The following is a 16,528-nucleotide window of genomic DNA, read 5'->3' on the forward strand; positions in this document are numbered from 1 at the left end:
GATATTAAGTAGCAGAGCTAACTATTAATTAAATGTGGCTGTAAAAACCATGTTGACCCCATGAAAGAAAATGTGGAGCTCTCCATTCTTTATGACAAAGACCCCAAGAGCCCAGCTCACTCAAAATGGAGAGCAAGTCATCAGGAACCACTGAAGGAAGGAGGGGTGTTTGGGACATACCTCAGTCCCTCTGCCCCAGATCCTGACCCCAGACCCATTATGGTGAGTATGCAAATAACTGTATCTTAAATCTGCCCTTTCGTCCTGTAAACATTGACCTGAAGAATTCATACAGGAAATCTCCCTGATATTTTGTGTGAGATTATCATAATTGTGGGAAATAATTGTTGCCCTGTCAACATGGCATGGTCTGATTCTGTCAGAGAGAAGAATAGAAAGGGAAAACAGAGACGTCAGGCAGAGCCCAACAGTTCAGAGGGGGGAGATGTGCCCAGATTAGAGTAAGGACTTTTGTTTTGTTTTTTGTTTTTAAATCAATTTTAAATACAAAGAACTTGACAGCATGAATCCATACCAAGGTGACTGATCTATAATAATAAAAGTTAAAAAATAAGTCTTTCAGATAACACTGTGGGGCTAAGAGTCCCCAGACCTATCCTCCGAGAGGTCAGTCCCGCTGACCAAAGTCAAGTCTTTCCATGTGACAGCCTCTTCCTTGAGGCAGTGAGAAATATAATGTTAAATCGTATAAGACGCCAGATGATGTCTTCCCATTTCCTCTGTGCTAATGTGATCAGTGTTTGACACATATTTTCTGGTGTGTCTGACTATTGTTATCACACACATTATAATGAAAATAAATGCTTTATTCACCAGGGTATGGAATGTGAATAACAGTAGTTTTAGGTTAATGGCAACACCTTGAGAAAAGACTGACTTCTGCCTTCAGGTACCCGAGACAGATATTTTCTGGGCCCTCAGAGAGAGACAGGTCAGTGGTAGAGCCAGCCAGCCCATTGCTGATCCTTCTTCAGCACAGTTGTGCCAAGGGATTCACAAGTACATCTAGGAGCATTTGCCATAGACTTCCCCTAGTTTTATTTAACCTGTAAGTTAGACCTTTTCTCCAGAGTCCACTAACATAAAGTGTAAAAGCAAGGTGCAGAAACTTTGATATTTAAATCAGGTGTAGTGTCTTTCATCACCAGGACACTAGGATCTATTCAAGGAAGGTTGACATGTAACTGTTGAAAGTAATCCTTTAGTTGGGCTCTCTTGCAAAAGGTGTGAGTTTTAGTCAGTTTTTTAATAACTGTTAATAAAAGACCTGACAATAAGCTTAGAGGAGGAGAATTTATTTTGACTCACAGTTTCAGAGGTTCAGTCCTTGGTTAGCCAACTCCATAACTCTTAGCCTGAGTGAGGCAGAACATCATGGTGGAAGAGTATAATAGAGGAAAGCAGCAATCAGGTAACAGAGAGAGCTCTGCTAGCTCTGCTATCTGCCTTTAGATACCCCAAAGGCATACCCCCAGTGACTTATCTCAATCCAGTGACTTATCTCAATCCAGCCATACCCTACCTGCCTATAATTAATTATAACCCAGTTAATCCATATCAGTGGATTAATCCACTGATTGGGTTATACCTCTCATAATCTAATGATTTCAGTTCTGAAAATGCTTGCATTGTCTCACACATAAGCTTTTGGGGGATACCTCATATCTAAACCGTAACAGTGGAGAAAACCCATAACCTTCCCCTATCTTCCAAAGTAACCTGGCAGGTAAGAAAACAAGCTCTATGAAAAATGCTTGTTGGACCAGAGTTGCTTAACCTACAAGACTAGATATCTCTCCCTTACAAGGAAGATAATGAGGCTGAATAAAAAACGTATAAATTAAAGTAAGCAGGATTTCGGGGTATGCATATCGATAGGGTAACTGAAAGTCAGGATGGTCTTCTGAGGAAATCTGAGTGAATCCATCTCAGAAAGACCCCTGGAAGAGTTATCTTCTCATTCCTTTAAACACTGCCTTTGTGAACAAGAGCTTAAACCCTCTCCTACTTCGTGGCTGTACCATTTTCCGTTTAATGAGCACAGTAATCCTCATCCCAAGAAAGCTGTGCATGTAATCCAAAGTTTGCAAACAATATTAGGGGTCCTCAAAGGCCCATCCACAGACCCCATGTTACAATGAACTAATTCTTCTTATGTCCTCATGTGATAAATAAATCTGAGTCATGGATTGATGGTGTTAAGCAGGCTTTCATCTTTTGGATTAACTATTTTAGCCTTCTAAATTCATATTCCACTGTCTGTGTATCCAGAGAATAATTAGGCCAAAGCTAAAGAAAAACAAATCTGCAATAAGTTGACAGTTCAGTGCTAAATATGTTGAGGAGAGATCAGGGAAAGTCACCGGGGGGTGCATTTGTAGCCAGTTGCTAACTTCCTGGCCAACTTAGTTGCTACTTAACACCACAGTAGCAGAAAAACTATTTGAGAGATAAAGCCCCATTGCTTAGGCTGATGGTTCAGCCTCTGCAGTCTGACCCAGGCCTGCTTCTCCATACCCCTAAGCTGCCCACCCTCTCTACTTCCAAGCCTCATTCCTCTAAGTGTGCCAAGTGCTCTTACACCACGGGTCTCATTGGTCTTACTGCTTTCTCATCGAGAATGCCAGTCCCCAGGATTATATCTTAACACATTCATCTTTTGAGAATATCTCAGAGCCTATTCTTCCCAGGGACTGTCCCTGCATCCCAAGCTAAGGGACTCCTCCTTCTCAAGCATAATGTAGCACTCTCACAAGGATTTCATCATTGATTCTCTCTCAGAACAAGAAAGAAAGAGACATTTCCAATGGATCCTTTTTTTTTAAAATTAATTCAGTGATTTTTAAAATTTATATTTCTTACATGTCCTTCCTAATTACATTTACATAGACATCTGCCTTTAGAATTCATTTAATTGCAAACTACCAAGTAAATTCGGTGCACAACATCCTAAAGGATAAAACAATCTGTCACCCACCCAGATTCTTGCTACAAAATGCCGGGTGATGAAGCCCTTCCTGTTGAGTGACTAACTAGAGGAAAACACCATAATATTTCTTATTTTATAATTAGCAATATTGTCAATAATGTTTACTCATCCATGCTTGAGTTGGAGAATATTCACTTAGGACACTGTCATCAGAAGTCAGATTTCACCTAACACAATGAATTCCACCATTGTCAGAATCTGGAGCGCTGCTTTCCTCTTGGAATTCATCTCAAGTCCTCTAATAATTGTTCTCTGTTGGTTTTCTTCTCTTGATCACAATGAAAATTTCTTAATTCTCAGCGGTGTGCAATGAAAGCTAACATGGTGAATATGTATTTCACTATTGAATCCTCCTTCTAGGCAATTCCTTTCTCCTCCTGCTTATTATTTTCAGTCACTTTTAGCATAATTTGGAATAACTGGTGAGTAACGATGGAAAACAATTGTGAGGAGGATGAGTAGCAAAATATTTCAAAAGATAAGAAAAATAAGAGTATCCAGATCCCCTCATGGCCTGGGGTCGTGGCTCAGTGGTAGAGTGCTCATCTAGCACGTGCGAGGCCCTGGGTTCGATCCTCAGCACCACATTAAATAAATAAATAAATAAAATAAAGGTATTGTGTCCAACTACAACACCAAAAAATAAATATTTAAAAAGAGAAGATCCCCTCATATATCTGAGATTTATAAAATAGTCAATGAACGCATAGGGCAATTGCAAAATATAATGGTTTTGTTCCAATTTTTAAAGGAGTAAATTTTCGCTTTGTTCTCTGGAGGCCTTTGAAGAAAATAAAGCTATGAAATATCAATCCTCACGAATAGAACAACTCCTAGGGGAAACTCAGAAACTAAAACTGGGTCCGGAGGACCCAGATGGTGTGCCATATTATGTACACGTGACTATTTCCATGCACATCTCCCCAACTGAAGGCCTGGAATAGAGATGAACCACCATCTCCGTGACATCCTGGAGTTTCCCTTGGTCTTGGAAAGACCTCATTCATGGAAGGAGTTTAGGAGATACTCACCAGATGGATAGGTGGATCAAGAGGTAGCTCATTATTAGACTGGAACTCTAGTTATTAAGGGGAGGTCACACAATATCCCTTACACAGGTGGAAGGACTTTGCTCCATCTCAACATCTCTGCCCTTTGCCTAGAATAGTGATCCTGCCTCTTTCTCCCTTTTAACTGGGTGACTGCTACACTTTGAATCTCAACTCAAGCATCACTTCTACATGGAAGCCTTCCCTAATCTCTGAGCCTACCTGCTTATGGGATGTCAGACATACATACCCATGTATACACACACACACACACACACACACACACACACACACTATTTTCTCTATACCAAGCCACCATGGAAACATGAATAATTGGCAGGAAAGCTTTGGCATGTCTTCCACCAGGGGGCTGGCTGGGGCACTGGGCCGTCAGGTTTGCTCAGTGCTGATGAGAACTCAAGGAGAATGCTGTGAATTAATTTTTTTTTTTTAATGGAAGGAGTCCAAACATTTTTTTTCTAAGTACAGATGCTCACCTATCTGAGCCCTTTAGCAAAATGTTAAAATGTATGCATTTGAGTCAGTGGAAGGCTAACTCCTCTGAAAAGAAAGCAGATCAGGAAAGAGAGCTGTTTGCTGCTTTCCTGGACTATCTGTTCCTCCTCCCCTCAGGCGTTACTAGGGACAAAAGGCAGCACGACTTAGCAGAGGGGTCCTGATTGCATGATTCTGCTTTCTTTTAGATATCAGGGGATGTATCAGAGACGGACATCAGCAATGAGGCTCAGAATTCTCGGACCAGCACAGACACCCAGGAGGAGAAGCTGAGAAATAGGTTGTACGAGTTAGCAATGAAAATGAGTGAAAAGGAGACTTCTTCGGGGGAGGATCAGGAGTCTGAGCCCAAGACGGAATCTGAGAACCAAAAGGAAAGTCTGTCTTCTGAAGAGAACAACCATAGTGTCCAGGAAGAGCTGAAAAAGGTAAGGGCCCTGCAACCCCCTGCATGTAGCTCAAGTTGCTGCAGCTGGAGTGTTGGGGAAAGACTCCGTATTTGTTAATGATGTCCTGGGCCTCCAAAGAGCTCTCTCTAAAATGCCCGTCGCTATGCGCTTGGGAGAGCTCAAGAGAACCCTTCTCAATCAGGAAAATAGTACCACATGTCCATCAGAAGTCTCCCAAGACAGCTTGTCCCCTCCTTCTATCCTTCATCAGAATAGTCCCTTGTCTTTGGGTCCGTAAGTTGGTACCCTGCTCCCTCTCCCTGGTTTGATTTTTTTAATGTTGTCATTGCTCAATGTCTCCCTGAGGAATTTTGCTCATGGATTGGGATTCTATGGCCATTCCCCCATTTAAACAATGATGAAGTTTTGTTCCATGATATAAAGGCTTTGTGTTAAAAGCGGTCATCTGGATTGTTCATCTCGGCAGTTTCCAGGTCCTGGTTGACTGGTTGGTTGATTGTTTTTTTCAAACAAACTTTACATGGTATCCCAGGGTTTCAAACAGTTGAAAGTACTCCTGCTGTCAGGTCCCCAAAGCCCCCCAACCACTTGATCTTCAGTTGTTTACTCCTCCTTCCCTTCCCCAGTTGCTCTCAAGTTCAAAGAACATGGTTGGAAAACCACAGAAGATAGAGACAAACCCTAGCAGAAAGGGATCTCAGACTCCCCCTTGCTTTTCAACAAGCCACTCAGCGCTCCGCCCACTTTGCCTAGATTTCATGTTTACACTCCTCTCAGCCATTTTGCAGGCAGGATAGCCCTGCCTGACCCCAACGAAGGGGAAGTAACTAACATTTGCTGCATGTCTCCTTTGTGCCTGTTGCTTTGTGTACATGAATTCGCTTATTAAATAACCCTTTGAAATAAATGCAGACAGATTTTGCAGATGAGGAAATTGAGACTGAGCTATTAAGGTACACATTTCCAAGGCCCACAGCCAGTGAGTCCGAGAGCTTGAGGCCGCATCACCAACTTGGCCTCAAGTCCCACGCTCCTTCCTTTACAACATGCGGCCTCTTCAGTAGCTCAGACAAGGTTTTGTCTGCAAACATGTAGATTGCTTTGCACTTGAGATACAGTCAGTTCAAAAGATTCTACTTCATCTTTGGAGCGGTGGTTCAAAGACACCTCCCAGGTCTTCTCCCTATTCTGGGTATATGCTATCTAAGCTAACAAATGGCTGGTGACCCAAGTCCATGGCAGTGAACTCCCTTCATCTATTTAGTGGCTGAACTGATGCCGTGGAGGAGCCAGGTGCCACCCAGGAATGACCATGAGTAGTCAAGAGCAGGCCCCGGGAAAAGCGGGCACTGTCACCCATAGCCAGCCCCTGAACCCTCCAACACCTGGAACTCTGCCGTCATCCATTCCCATTCCACCCTCCATGACCATCAAATCCCCATAAATTTTTCCCCCTAGCATATCTATGGATTGCAGAGTGAAGCTTGGTCCCCAGAGACCACTTCCCAATGGAAGTGGACCCCACCCACTGCTTCCTTAGTGATGAAGGGCTCTGATCTTCTCTGTTATTTGAACTGATGCTGCATTATAGTCACATTTGTATCCGAGAGCTGAGAGCCAGATGGTAACTGAAGAATGTCACATTATTTCTTACAATGACTCCATGTTCTGCTGGGTTTGCTGCCTGATGGTCCCAAGGATCTAAAAATCCATGCTGTACCAATGGCTTGCCAGGCCCTGATGAGTCACACGCTGCCACCATCGTCTGGCTGCAGGGAGTGACCTCCGAGGCACACCCACCAGCCTATGCTATGCTGTCCTCTGCAAATATGAGCAGGGAGAGGAGGAACCACGGTGGGGAAATCCTAGGGACTCGAATAAGCCCCCCCATCACTGGCCTATGCCCTAATTGAGCAGAAAATTAGAAGAGCTGACTTTATTCAGGCTCCCAAATGTGTCAGCTTCTTCAAGTTCAAGTCTTGCATCCCTCAGTTTGCCATAAACCAATGAATATTCAACAGATATCTTCTTTTTTGTTTTGTTTTTTTATTTTAGTACCAGAGATTGAGCTCAGGGGCGCTCAACCACTGAGCCACATCCCTAGCCCTATTTTATATTTTATTTAAAGACAGGGTCTCACTGAGTTGCTTAGCACTTCGCTTTTTGCTGAGGTTGGCTTTGAATTCTCAATCCTCCTGTCTCAGCCTCCCAAGCCACAGGGATTACAGGTGTGCGCCACCATGCTCAATCAACAGATATCATTTTTTTATGTGTAAAAACCCTTAAAGCAAACAAAAAAGGACAATTAATATATTTTCCCCATCTGGTAGGATAACAGAAAGCAGAAATACAGATTTACATATTGAATATTATACAAAACCAAAGTGTACCACATAGATAGGTTTCAGGATTAGACTGAGCTTGAATCGCAACCATGCAGTTTGCAATCTCTGTAGCCTTTGGTGACTCTCTTAACTCACTGCCATTACTTAGAACAAGCCGGTGTCATTTCTTGCCTGCTTGCTATGCCTCCTATCCTCAATGATGTCCTTGTCACGCCAGCCTTCTTGGACCTCCAGTCTTTTCTCCACCCAGCAGCCCGGGCTGACATGCGGTCCCTGTACTTGCTCTCAGCATGTCAACAGGTTCCTGTCTGCCCTGTTTTTTAGGCAGAGCCCACATTTTTATTGTTCAGTGAATAAACACATCTTGGCCTCATTAGTAAAACAGGGATAATCATACCATCTTTTAGAGTTGTGAAGGTTGCATTATGCAGTGTAGGCTTTAGCACATAGCAGGAGCCCAGCAAATATTAATTATCATATCCCCTTTAACAATCTCAAGGAAAATAAACTTCCCTGTCATGAAAAACATCCATCTGCCGGTACTGAAAGAAGAGCGAGCTTTGTGCCGACTTCCAATCAATGCTTGCAGCGTCAAGACGTAGGTCTGTGGCCACATTTGGTGCTCCTCCATGCTGTGCAGAAAGGGAAACTGCATCAGAATGAACCCCCAGGTTCCTGTCTTCAGGATCAGAGTAGCTGTGGCTTCCCCCTGTGACCCATCCATATTAGTCTGCACAGCGACAGACGCACGCACGCACACCCGCGTTGGGGAGTGGATCCACACTAATGTGACTATTCCAGAAGCAGCCAGTGCTCCACCCATGTCTCTTTACCTTGGATGTGCCCGATGGCCTAACTGCCCAAGAGCTGTCTCAGGCTTCTCTTCCTGGACAGAAGGTGGGCTGGAAATGCACAGAAATGCCACTCTCAGAAGTCACCCCAGCAGGTGACTGATGGGAACGTAAATATCCCACCTCCTCTGCCCCAGTGGAGTAGTAATGTGAACAAGGTGTGAGCTATATGCAGATCCCCAGTTCCCCAGCAGATTTAGCTCTAGGTACCCACACTGTAAATGGCTTAAGAAGGCAGCCTTTCCCTTCCCTCTCTCACATCCCCCTTCCTCTACCTCTGTCTCCTGGGATCGACTCCCAAATAAACCACATGCACTCAGGTCCATGTCTCAGGGTCAGTCTCTGGGGGAGCCCAGTCCCCATATTACACATCTCACTTCGGTGTAGTAAATAAGCAGTGTGAAAATCCAAGTCCTAGACGTGAATCATCCTGATCTTACCCAGGGGACCATTCTGCAGCTACCCCCATCCCTGCTCTCTGGGAGCCAGAGCAGAGGAATGTGCATATGTATTAGCATAGACATGGGGACATTGGTGGCAGTTCATGGCTTAGTATGGCTTCCTGTCTAGGAATTGTGTCTTCAGAATCCTGATCAGCAGCGGAAGAACCATTTCAGAAACAGTCTTTTTGTGATTGGAATCAGACCTTTGCTATAGATAGACTTCTCCCTGCAGTTATATGAAATGTCTTGCTTTGGCTGGTTCTCCGTGGACCAGTGATGATTTAAGGATGGCCCCTCCTATCTGAATTTTAACTAGCTGAAGAATGAATGTAAGGACAAACCTTCCAATCAGCAGGCTCTTCTTTATTCAGTATTTAGCGACAGAATCAGTCAGGGCAGAAAATGGCACCAGGCTCAGCAAGGGCTTGGGTTATATAGGCTTTGTTTAGGATGGGACAGGAGGGCAGTTCCTGGAGTCCATTGTATTGGGGTCCTGCTGACCCATTAGGATGGGACAGGAATGTGAAAAGGGAATTTCCTGGGGCTTATTGTATTTGCATCAGGTGACCCATTAGAGTAGGGGGTCTGGTTCCAGTCAGATGGAGTTCCTTTTGGGTTCCTTCCCTCTGGCTGAGTCCTGGGATTTTTTTTTAATTTATTTATTTCTTTTAATTAGGTATATATAACAGCAGAATGCATTTTGATTCATTGTCCATAATTGCAGCACAACTTTACATTTCTATGGTTGTACACGATGTAGCGTCACACCACAAGTGCAGTCATACATGTACCTAGGGTAAAGATGTCCATCTCAATCCCCATCTTTCCTGCCCCCATGCCCCCTCCCTACCATCCCTCCCCTTTACCCAATCAGAGTTGCTCCATTTTTCCCATGCCTCCCCCTTCCTCGTTATGGATCAGCATCCACTTACCAGAGAGAACATTTGGCCTTTGGTTTTGGGGAACTGACTGACTTCACTTAGCATGATATTCTCCAACTCCATTCGTTTACATGAAAATGCCATAATTTTATTCTTTTATTACTGAGTAATATTCCATTGTGTGTGTGTGTATCAGTTTCTTTATTCATTCATCTAATGAAGGGCATCTAGATTACTTCCACAGTTTAGCCATTGTGAATTGATCCGCTATAAACATTGATGTGGCTGTGTCATTGTAGTATGCGGATTTTAAGACTTTTGGGTATAGACGAAGGAGTGGGACAGCTGGGTCAAATGATTCCATTCCAAGTTTTCTAAGGAATCTCCATACTGCTTTCCATATTGGCTGCACCAATTTGCAGTCCCATCAGCAATGTATGAGTGTGCCTTTTCCCCCACATCCTTGCCAACATTTATTGTTGTCTGTATTCTTGATAGCTGCCATTCTGACTGGAGTGAGGTGAAATCTTGGAGTAGTTTTGATTTGCATTTCTCTAATTACTAGAGATGTTGAACATTTGTTTTATATATTTGTTGATTGAATGTAAATCTTCTGAGAAGTGTCTCTTCAGCTTCTTAGCCCATTTATTGATTGGGTTGTTGAGGCTTGGGATTTTAAATGACAAAAGCTTGGGAAAATGTTCTAGGACTTATTTTCCATATCCTTCAATGAGCATGTAGAACTTGGGGTCCATCCAAAACCCTCTCAGGATCTGGTTGCCCAAAGGGTCATGTTTCTTCTTTGAGTAACAATGTGATCCCATCAGACATCAGAGGTCAGCCTTCCAAGCTTTGTGGTCCTCAGAGCCTGGGAATAAGCATTTGCTTCCCCACCACTGGGCAAGTGGCCTTGCCAATGGTTCTGGAAAAAAATCCTGGCTGAAGTGGTTCCTGGAACTGTTTGTGTCTAGGAGTGCAGGTGCTGCGCTCCAAAAAGAAGGATGTAAAGAAGGTTCTAGAACTCCTGGCCTGGGCTTGAAAATTACATTTCAGGAACCAAAGGTCTCACAAATCCCCTAATCTTTTGTGATCTGGATCAGCTGCTCCCAAGGACCCTTCCAGCATCAAAACCCCATAATGCTAGATATGTAATAGGTTTCATAGGTTTTTATTTTCCAAACTAAGTGTCATTTAAAATACTATTTATGTGACAAAAGATGTGCTGTACTTTAGGAACATGAATGTTTATTAAAGGCCCAAATTAGTAAATTCATGCAGAACAGTCAAATTTGTATGTCCAATATCCTGAAATATTTTTAACACTGAGAGTGTCTTTGTTTATTAATTATCACCACAAGTAGCTGAGTCACTGTGTCTTATTTTCATAAGGGAGTCACAGACCAGCAGACGTCTACCATATTTATAGTGTCACAGAATTATTCTCATCAAAGTACTGAGACTTTGCTGAACTAATAAATGTCTTTCGCCCCAAATAAGAGACAAATCTTCAAATGGCTGCTCCCAGTTACTGAAGCCACCTGGAAACACAATACTAGGGCAGATGAAAGGCAGAATTATTGACTATTATCTATTGGTTTCTCAAATTCATTGTGCTTGTGACAAAATTTGTGTTGATGTCATGTTGTTAACATTAATTCAAATGTGGTTTCTATGGGTATCTCACCCTTGTAAAAATACCTTCCCATTCCTGTGAGGCCACCTGGTATCATTTTATTCCCACTTGATGTTACAGTGAATATGGTGTGAGGACCCTTGTAACCTCTAAGCCACACTGGTCTCTGTAGGCCTTATCCCTACTGAGAAATTAACATCTCTAACTTTCTATTTAGAGGGAAAAAGAGAGAGAGAGAGAGAGAGAGAGAGAGAGAGAGAGAGAGAGAAGCTTTAGCTGTCCACTTAGAGTTAGAGCTCTTACCCACAGCACTTGAGCAGGCGAGAAGTTTTCATTCACTCATGTTGTCACTGGTATGATTCATTTCCACAGGGTGTCCAGTGTGTGTGGGGTGGGAGTCAGCCTGGCCAGGTAGGCAGAGTTCCAGCCCTCTCCTGGATCACTTTGGCTTGAGCAGAATATCCTCCTCTCTAGACAAAAGGTGGACAGGGCTCTAGGGAAAAATTGCCCAGAACTCCAATACAGATATTCCCTGAAGTCTCTGCAACGGGCAGAACAGACAAGAAAACGATGTCACTCCAGCCACAGAAGTGGGATGAGACATAGGACAGATATGATTTGAAAGAGAGAAAGGCATAATTGCTCTAGAAGGTTGTGAGTAGAATGGTCTAAAAACCAAGACACTGGTTCTGAGCTCTTCCCAACAGAAGCCCAAAGTCAGATGCCCTGGGAAGGCAGGATCGTGGGATGTGAGAGGGGAACAGAAGCAAAGTTGGCAAAGATAATCCTGTGCATCTGAAGCTCAGTAGAATAAACAGGATTTGCTCCTGGGAAATGTTTCTGGGTAGAGAGAATGTAAAAACAAAAGGAAGGACGGCTGGGGTTGTGGCTCAGGGGTAGAGCGCTTGCCTAGCACATATAAGGCACTGGGTTCAATCCTCAGCACCACATTAAAATAAATAAAGAAAGAAAATAAAGAAAAAACAAATAAAATAAAGTTATTTTAAAAAAGAAAGAAAGAAAGAAAGACCAGGTGTGGTGGCATAGACCTGTAATCCCAGCAGTTTGGGAGGCTGAGGCAGGAGGATTGCAAGTTCAAAACCAGCCTCAGCAAAAGCAAGGCACTAAGCAACTCAGTGAGACCCTGTCTCTAAATAAAATATAAAATAGGGCTGGGGATGTGGCTCAGTGGTTGATTGCCCCTGAGTTCAATCTCCTGGTACCAAAAGAAAAAGAGAGAGAGAAATTCATATATATCAGAGTTTCTTACAAACGCAAAGTCCTTAATCCAAAGTAAAATTAAAGCAACCTGAATTTTGCAATATTAAGAGAAACATACCAAATATATTTTATTCTGAGATTCTAAAATAAAGTTAATAGCAGGAAACCTCAGAGTTATAATAAATCACTTAGTAAATACTATCTTTTAAAAGCACAGAGTAATCTCAACTGATGCCAAAATAGCACTTGGAAACATTCAACACATTCAAAGATAATTCTGTAATGTGATGAAGGGTATCCATCTCAGCACAACATGGTGAGATCCTATATTTTTTTCTTTTCTGGATGAAAACTCGTTTTAAATATCAAAGACATCATGAACGTTATAATATTTACTATTGGTCAAAAAAATACATGATAAAGGGATGAATTTGTAAATATTTTTACATAAATGTGTATTTTGCTAATCTAAACAGCATGTACATGTGTTTGAAGATAATAAATATGTATGGCTTTAAGATTCATTTTAAATTATAGGTGAATAATCTGCCATTTAAAATTATTCAGAAAATAATGCACGTTTCTTAAGAAGTAAATGAGCAAAACTGATTCTGAAAGGATTAGAAAACCTGAACAGACCATGGAAGAAATTGGCAAAGTAGTCAAAGAATTATTCCTCAGAAAGAAGCTAGTCCCAGGTTATCTTTGACAGTAAAAACTATCAAACGTTCCCAGTACTAATTATTCCCATACTCTTTAAACTGTCCTCGAACATTAAGAACCTGGGGAGCATCCAAATTCACTTTATTTAATTAAATCTTAGTCTGAACCTGATGCACACACACACACACACAAAAAAAAAAAAAAATCATTTACCCTCACCAATTTACATACTAACTCACATATTAATTCTTCACATGTAGAGAATTTTAAAAAATGTTAGCAAATTATAATGTACAATAGACAAATAGAATTTATTCTAGGAATGTATGTAATAATATCAATTTTAGGAAATACATTTAACATTTTTTCATCACATTTATAAGTGAAAGGGAGGAAAAACAAAATTATTTTATTAAACTCTTAAATTGATAAATTCCAAAATAACAACCGATAAAGTAGCGACAGCATTAAAAATTCAATAACGAAGACTGCTTGCTTTCTGTGGGTTTTGGACCTCCTTATGAATTTGATAATGTGTGGACCCTCTTTCCATTAAGTGTAAAGTATGAAAACGATTTGGACAGAATTGGAGAGTTCACCAACTCCGGGAAGCTCATCCATATAACCCAAATTTTAAAATTTCTCATTAATAACAGGAAGATAATGAAGATGTCTTTGTTATGTTTACTATTCAGTCATGATCTGACATTTTCACCAGTGTATTAAATAAGAAATAAAAGTTAGCAGCCCTGGACAGCAGAAAACAAAATGATGATGTAGACATCTGAATTGAGATCATAAAAATCAACTGAAAAGCTTATTGGAAATAAGGAGTGGGACAGGGTGACTTATCACAAAAGAGTAATATTTAAGCAAAGATTTCCTACGTGCCAGCAATAACCTTTCAGAAAATATGAGGAAAAACTCTATTTGCAATAGCAACAAAAATATCTATGCTAAACACCTACTTAGCATACAATTCAGCAATCTCACTCCTAAGCGTTTACTGAAGAAAAATGAAGATCTTTGTACATACACACTCAGGATTGGAAATGTTTGTAATCATCAAAATCTAGAAACAACCCAAATGTATATCAGCTGGTGGGTGGACAAGTGTTATACCCCTACCATGGAATACTACTCAGCAAGAAAAGGGAACAGAATCACCAACCAATACATACAACTTCAATTAATCTTAAAAGCATTACAATGAATAAAAAGAACTCAAAAGGCTACATATTGTCCATTTAAATGACATCCTGGAAAAGAGACAAAAAACATGAGTGGTTGCAAGAGGATAGGGTAGGTGGACGGTTATTAAGAAGAGACATAAAGAAACGCTTTTAGTGTAATGGAAATATTTTATATTTTGATTTGATGGTGGCTATACAACTCATGCATTTGTCAAAACTCATAGATCTATATTCCTTTAAAGGGTGAATTTTTCTGTATATAATACACACACACACACACACACACACACACATATACGCTCCACACACACACACACACACATACATTGACAAATGTAAACATGGGGGATTTGAATAACTTGACTAGAAAGGTGTAAAATCCACAAATAAAATGAACTAACTTTGCTAAGAGACATAAAGAAAGAATGAATAAAATTGAAATGTATCCTGTGTGTCAGTGGGAACATTTCAGACTTTTATAGATGTCAGTCTTCCATAAATGAATGCATGCATTTAACATAATTCCAGTCATCTTAGTGAAATTCCTTTGAAACTTGATGAAGTTTTTCTGAAGTTCATCTGGAAGAATGAATGTTCTGAAATGTGGTGATAGTCAAGAAATTTTCAACCACAATAATAGCAGAATGGGCAGCACTGGATAAGCAAAAAGATTGATAAGACACAGAAAATACAGAAAGAGATATAATATGACATATGACAGTACATTTAATATCAGTGAGGAGAGATTCTTTTTTCAGATATTGAATTATTCAACAAATTTTGTAGCACATCCTAATTTAATGATTGTGGTTAATCATTTAAGAAAAAACTAAGATTCATACATCATGCCATGTACAATAAATTCCCAATGGGCAGGAGTTTAAAATTTAAGTGAAAGAAGCTATACAATTACTAGCATGCACTAGAGATGGATATTTTGAAACATTCAAACAAAAAATGTCAGAGACTTTAAAAGATTGAAATATATAGTCACATAAATTTGAGAACTTGTATTCAACTGAAGAGACTCTTCACAGAAGAATAAATACGATCAGTTCAACATCTCTAACAATTGGAGAAATGCAAATCAAAACTACACTGAGAAGATTTCATCTCATTCCAATCAGAATGGCAATTATCAAGAAGACAGGTAACGATAAATGTTGGCGAGGAAGTGGGGGAAAAGGTACACTCATACATTGTTGATGGGTCTGCAAATTGGTACAGCCACTCTGGAAAGCAGTATGGAGATTCCTCAGAAAACTTAGAATGGAATGACCATTTGACCCAGTTATCCCACTCCTCTGTTTATCCCCAAAAGACTTAAAATCAGAATACTACAGTGATGCAGCTTCATCAATGTTTATAGCAACTCAATTCACATTAGCTAAGTTATGGAACCAACCCTTCAACAGATGAATGGATAAAAAAGTTGTGGCATATATACACAAGGGAATATTGCTCAGCCTTAAAGAAAAATGAAACTATGCCATTTGCCAGTAAATGGACGGAACTGGAGATTATTGTGCTAAGTGAAATGATTCAATCCCAAAAAAACCAAAGGCCAAATGTTCTCTATGATATGCAGATGCTAACATACAATAAGGGAGGTGGGAGGAGAAAAGAATAGAAGTGCTTTGGATTAGACAAAGAGGAATGAAGGGAAGGGAGGGGGAATGGGAATAGGAAAGATAGAATAAATCAGAAATAACTTTTCTATGTTCATATATGAGTACACAACCAGTTTAATGTACAACCACAAGAATGGGAAGTTATACTCCATGTATATATCATATGTAAAAATATACTCTACTGTCATGTATGTCTAAAAAGAATTTTTAAAAAAGAACTTACAGTTGTCAAAAATCCATAATATTAAAAAGAAAACAATAATTAGGATAACACTGCCTAAATGTAGAACAAGTGAAGAATTATTGTCCTAATAATATCAATATTTAAAGGGAATGCACATAACAATGCCAGTCTTTCTCAACCCACACAAAGGAGAATGTAAATGGTCAATCATCATATAAAAAATGTCCGATTTCAATTGTATTACAATTTGATTTAATATAACACCTAACCCAGAACTTATCATATGGTCTACTTTCATTTTTTCTTTCATTCAGCAAATGTTTACTGAGCGTCTCCTAATAGCAGTATGGGCAGCACTGGATAAGCAAAAAGATTGATAAAACACAGAAAGTACAGAAATGCTTCAATACATTACTATTGAAGCATTAGGAAAATAACCATAAACAGAGAAAAGTTTATTGTTTCTCAGTCAATAAAAATGCAGATTGAAAGAATGAG

General features: G+C 40.4%; 1 protein-coding gene across 3 annotated transcripts in view; it reads left to right on the forward strand.

Moving 5' to 3' along the window:
* Positions 1–16,528, forward strand: part of Myrip (myosin VIIA and Rab interacting protein) — a 333,894-nt gene that overhangs the window by 286,767 nt on the left and 30,599 nt on the right. For all 3 annotated transcript variants that reach the window (XM_071600012.1, XM_071600020.1, XM_071600018.1), the window contains one exon: positions 4,764–5,003. In XM_071600012.1, the coding sequence (XP_071456113.1) occupies positions 4,764–5,003 (240 nt within the window). The remainder of the gene's footprint in view (positions 1–4,763; positions 5,004–16,528) is intronic.

The sequence above is a fragment of the Marmota flaviventris genome, chromosome 1 (assembly GCF_047511675.1).
Source record: "Marmota flaviventris isolate mMarFla1 chromosome 1, mMarFla1.hap1, whole genome shotgun sequence".
In the NCBI taxonomy this organism is placed as follows: Eukaryota; Metazoa; Chordata; class Mammalia; order Rodentia; family Sciuridae; genus Marmota; species Marmota flaviventris.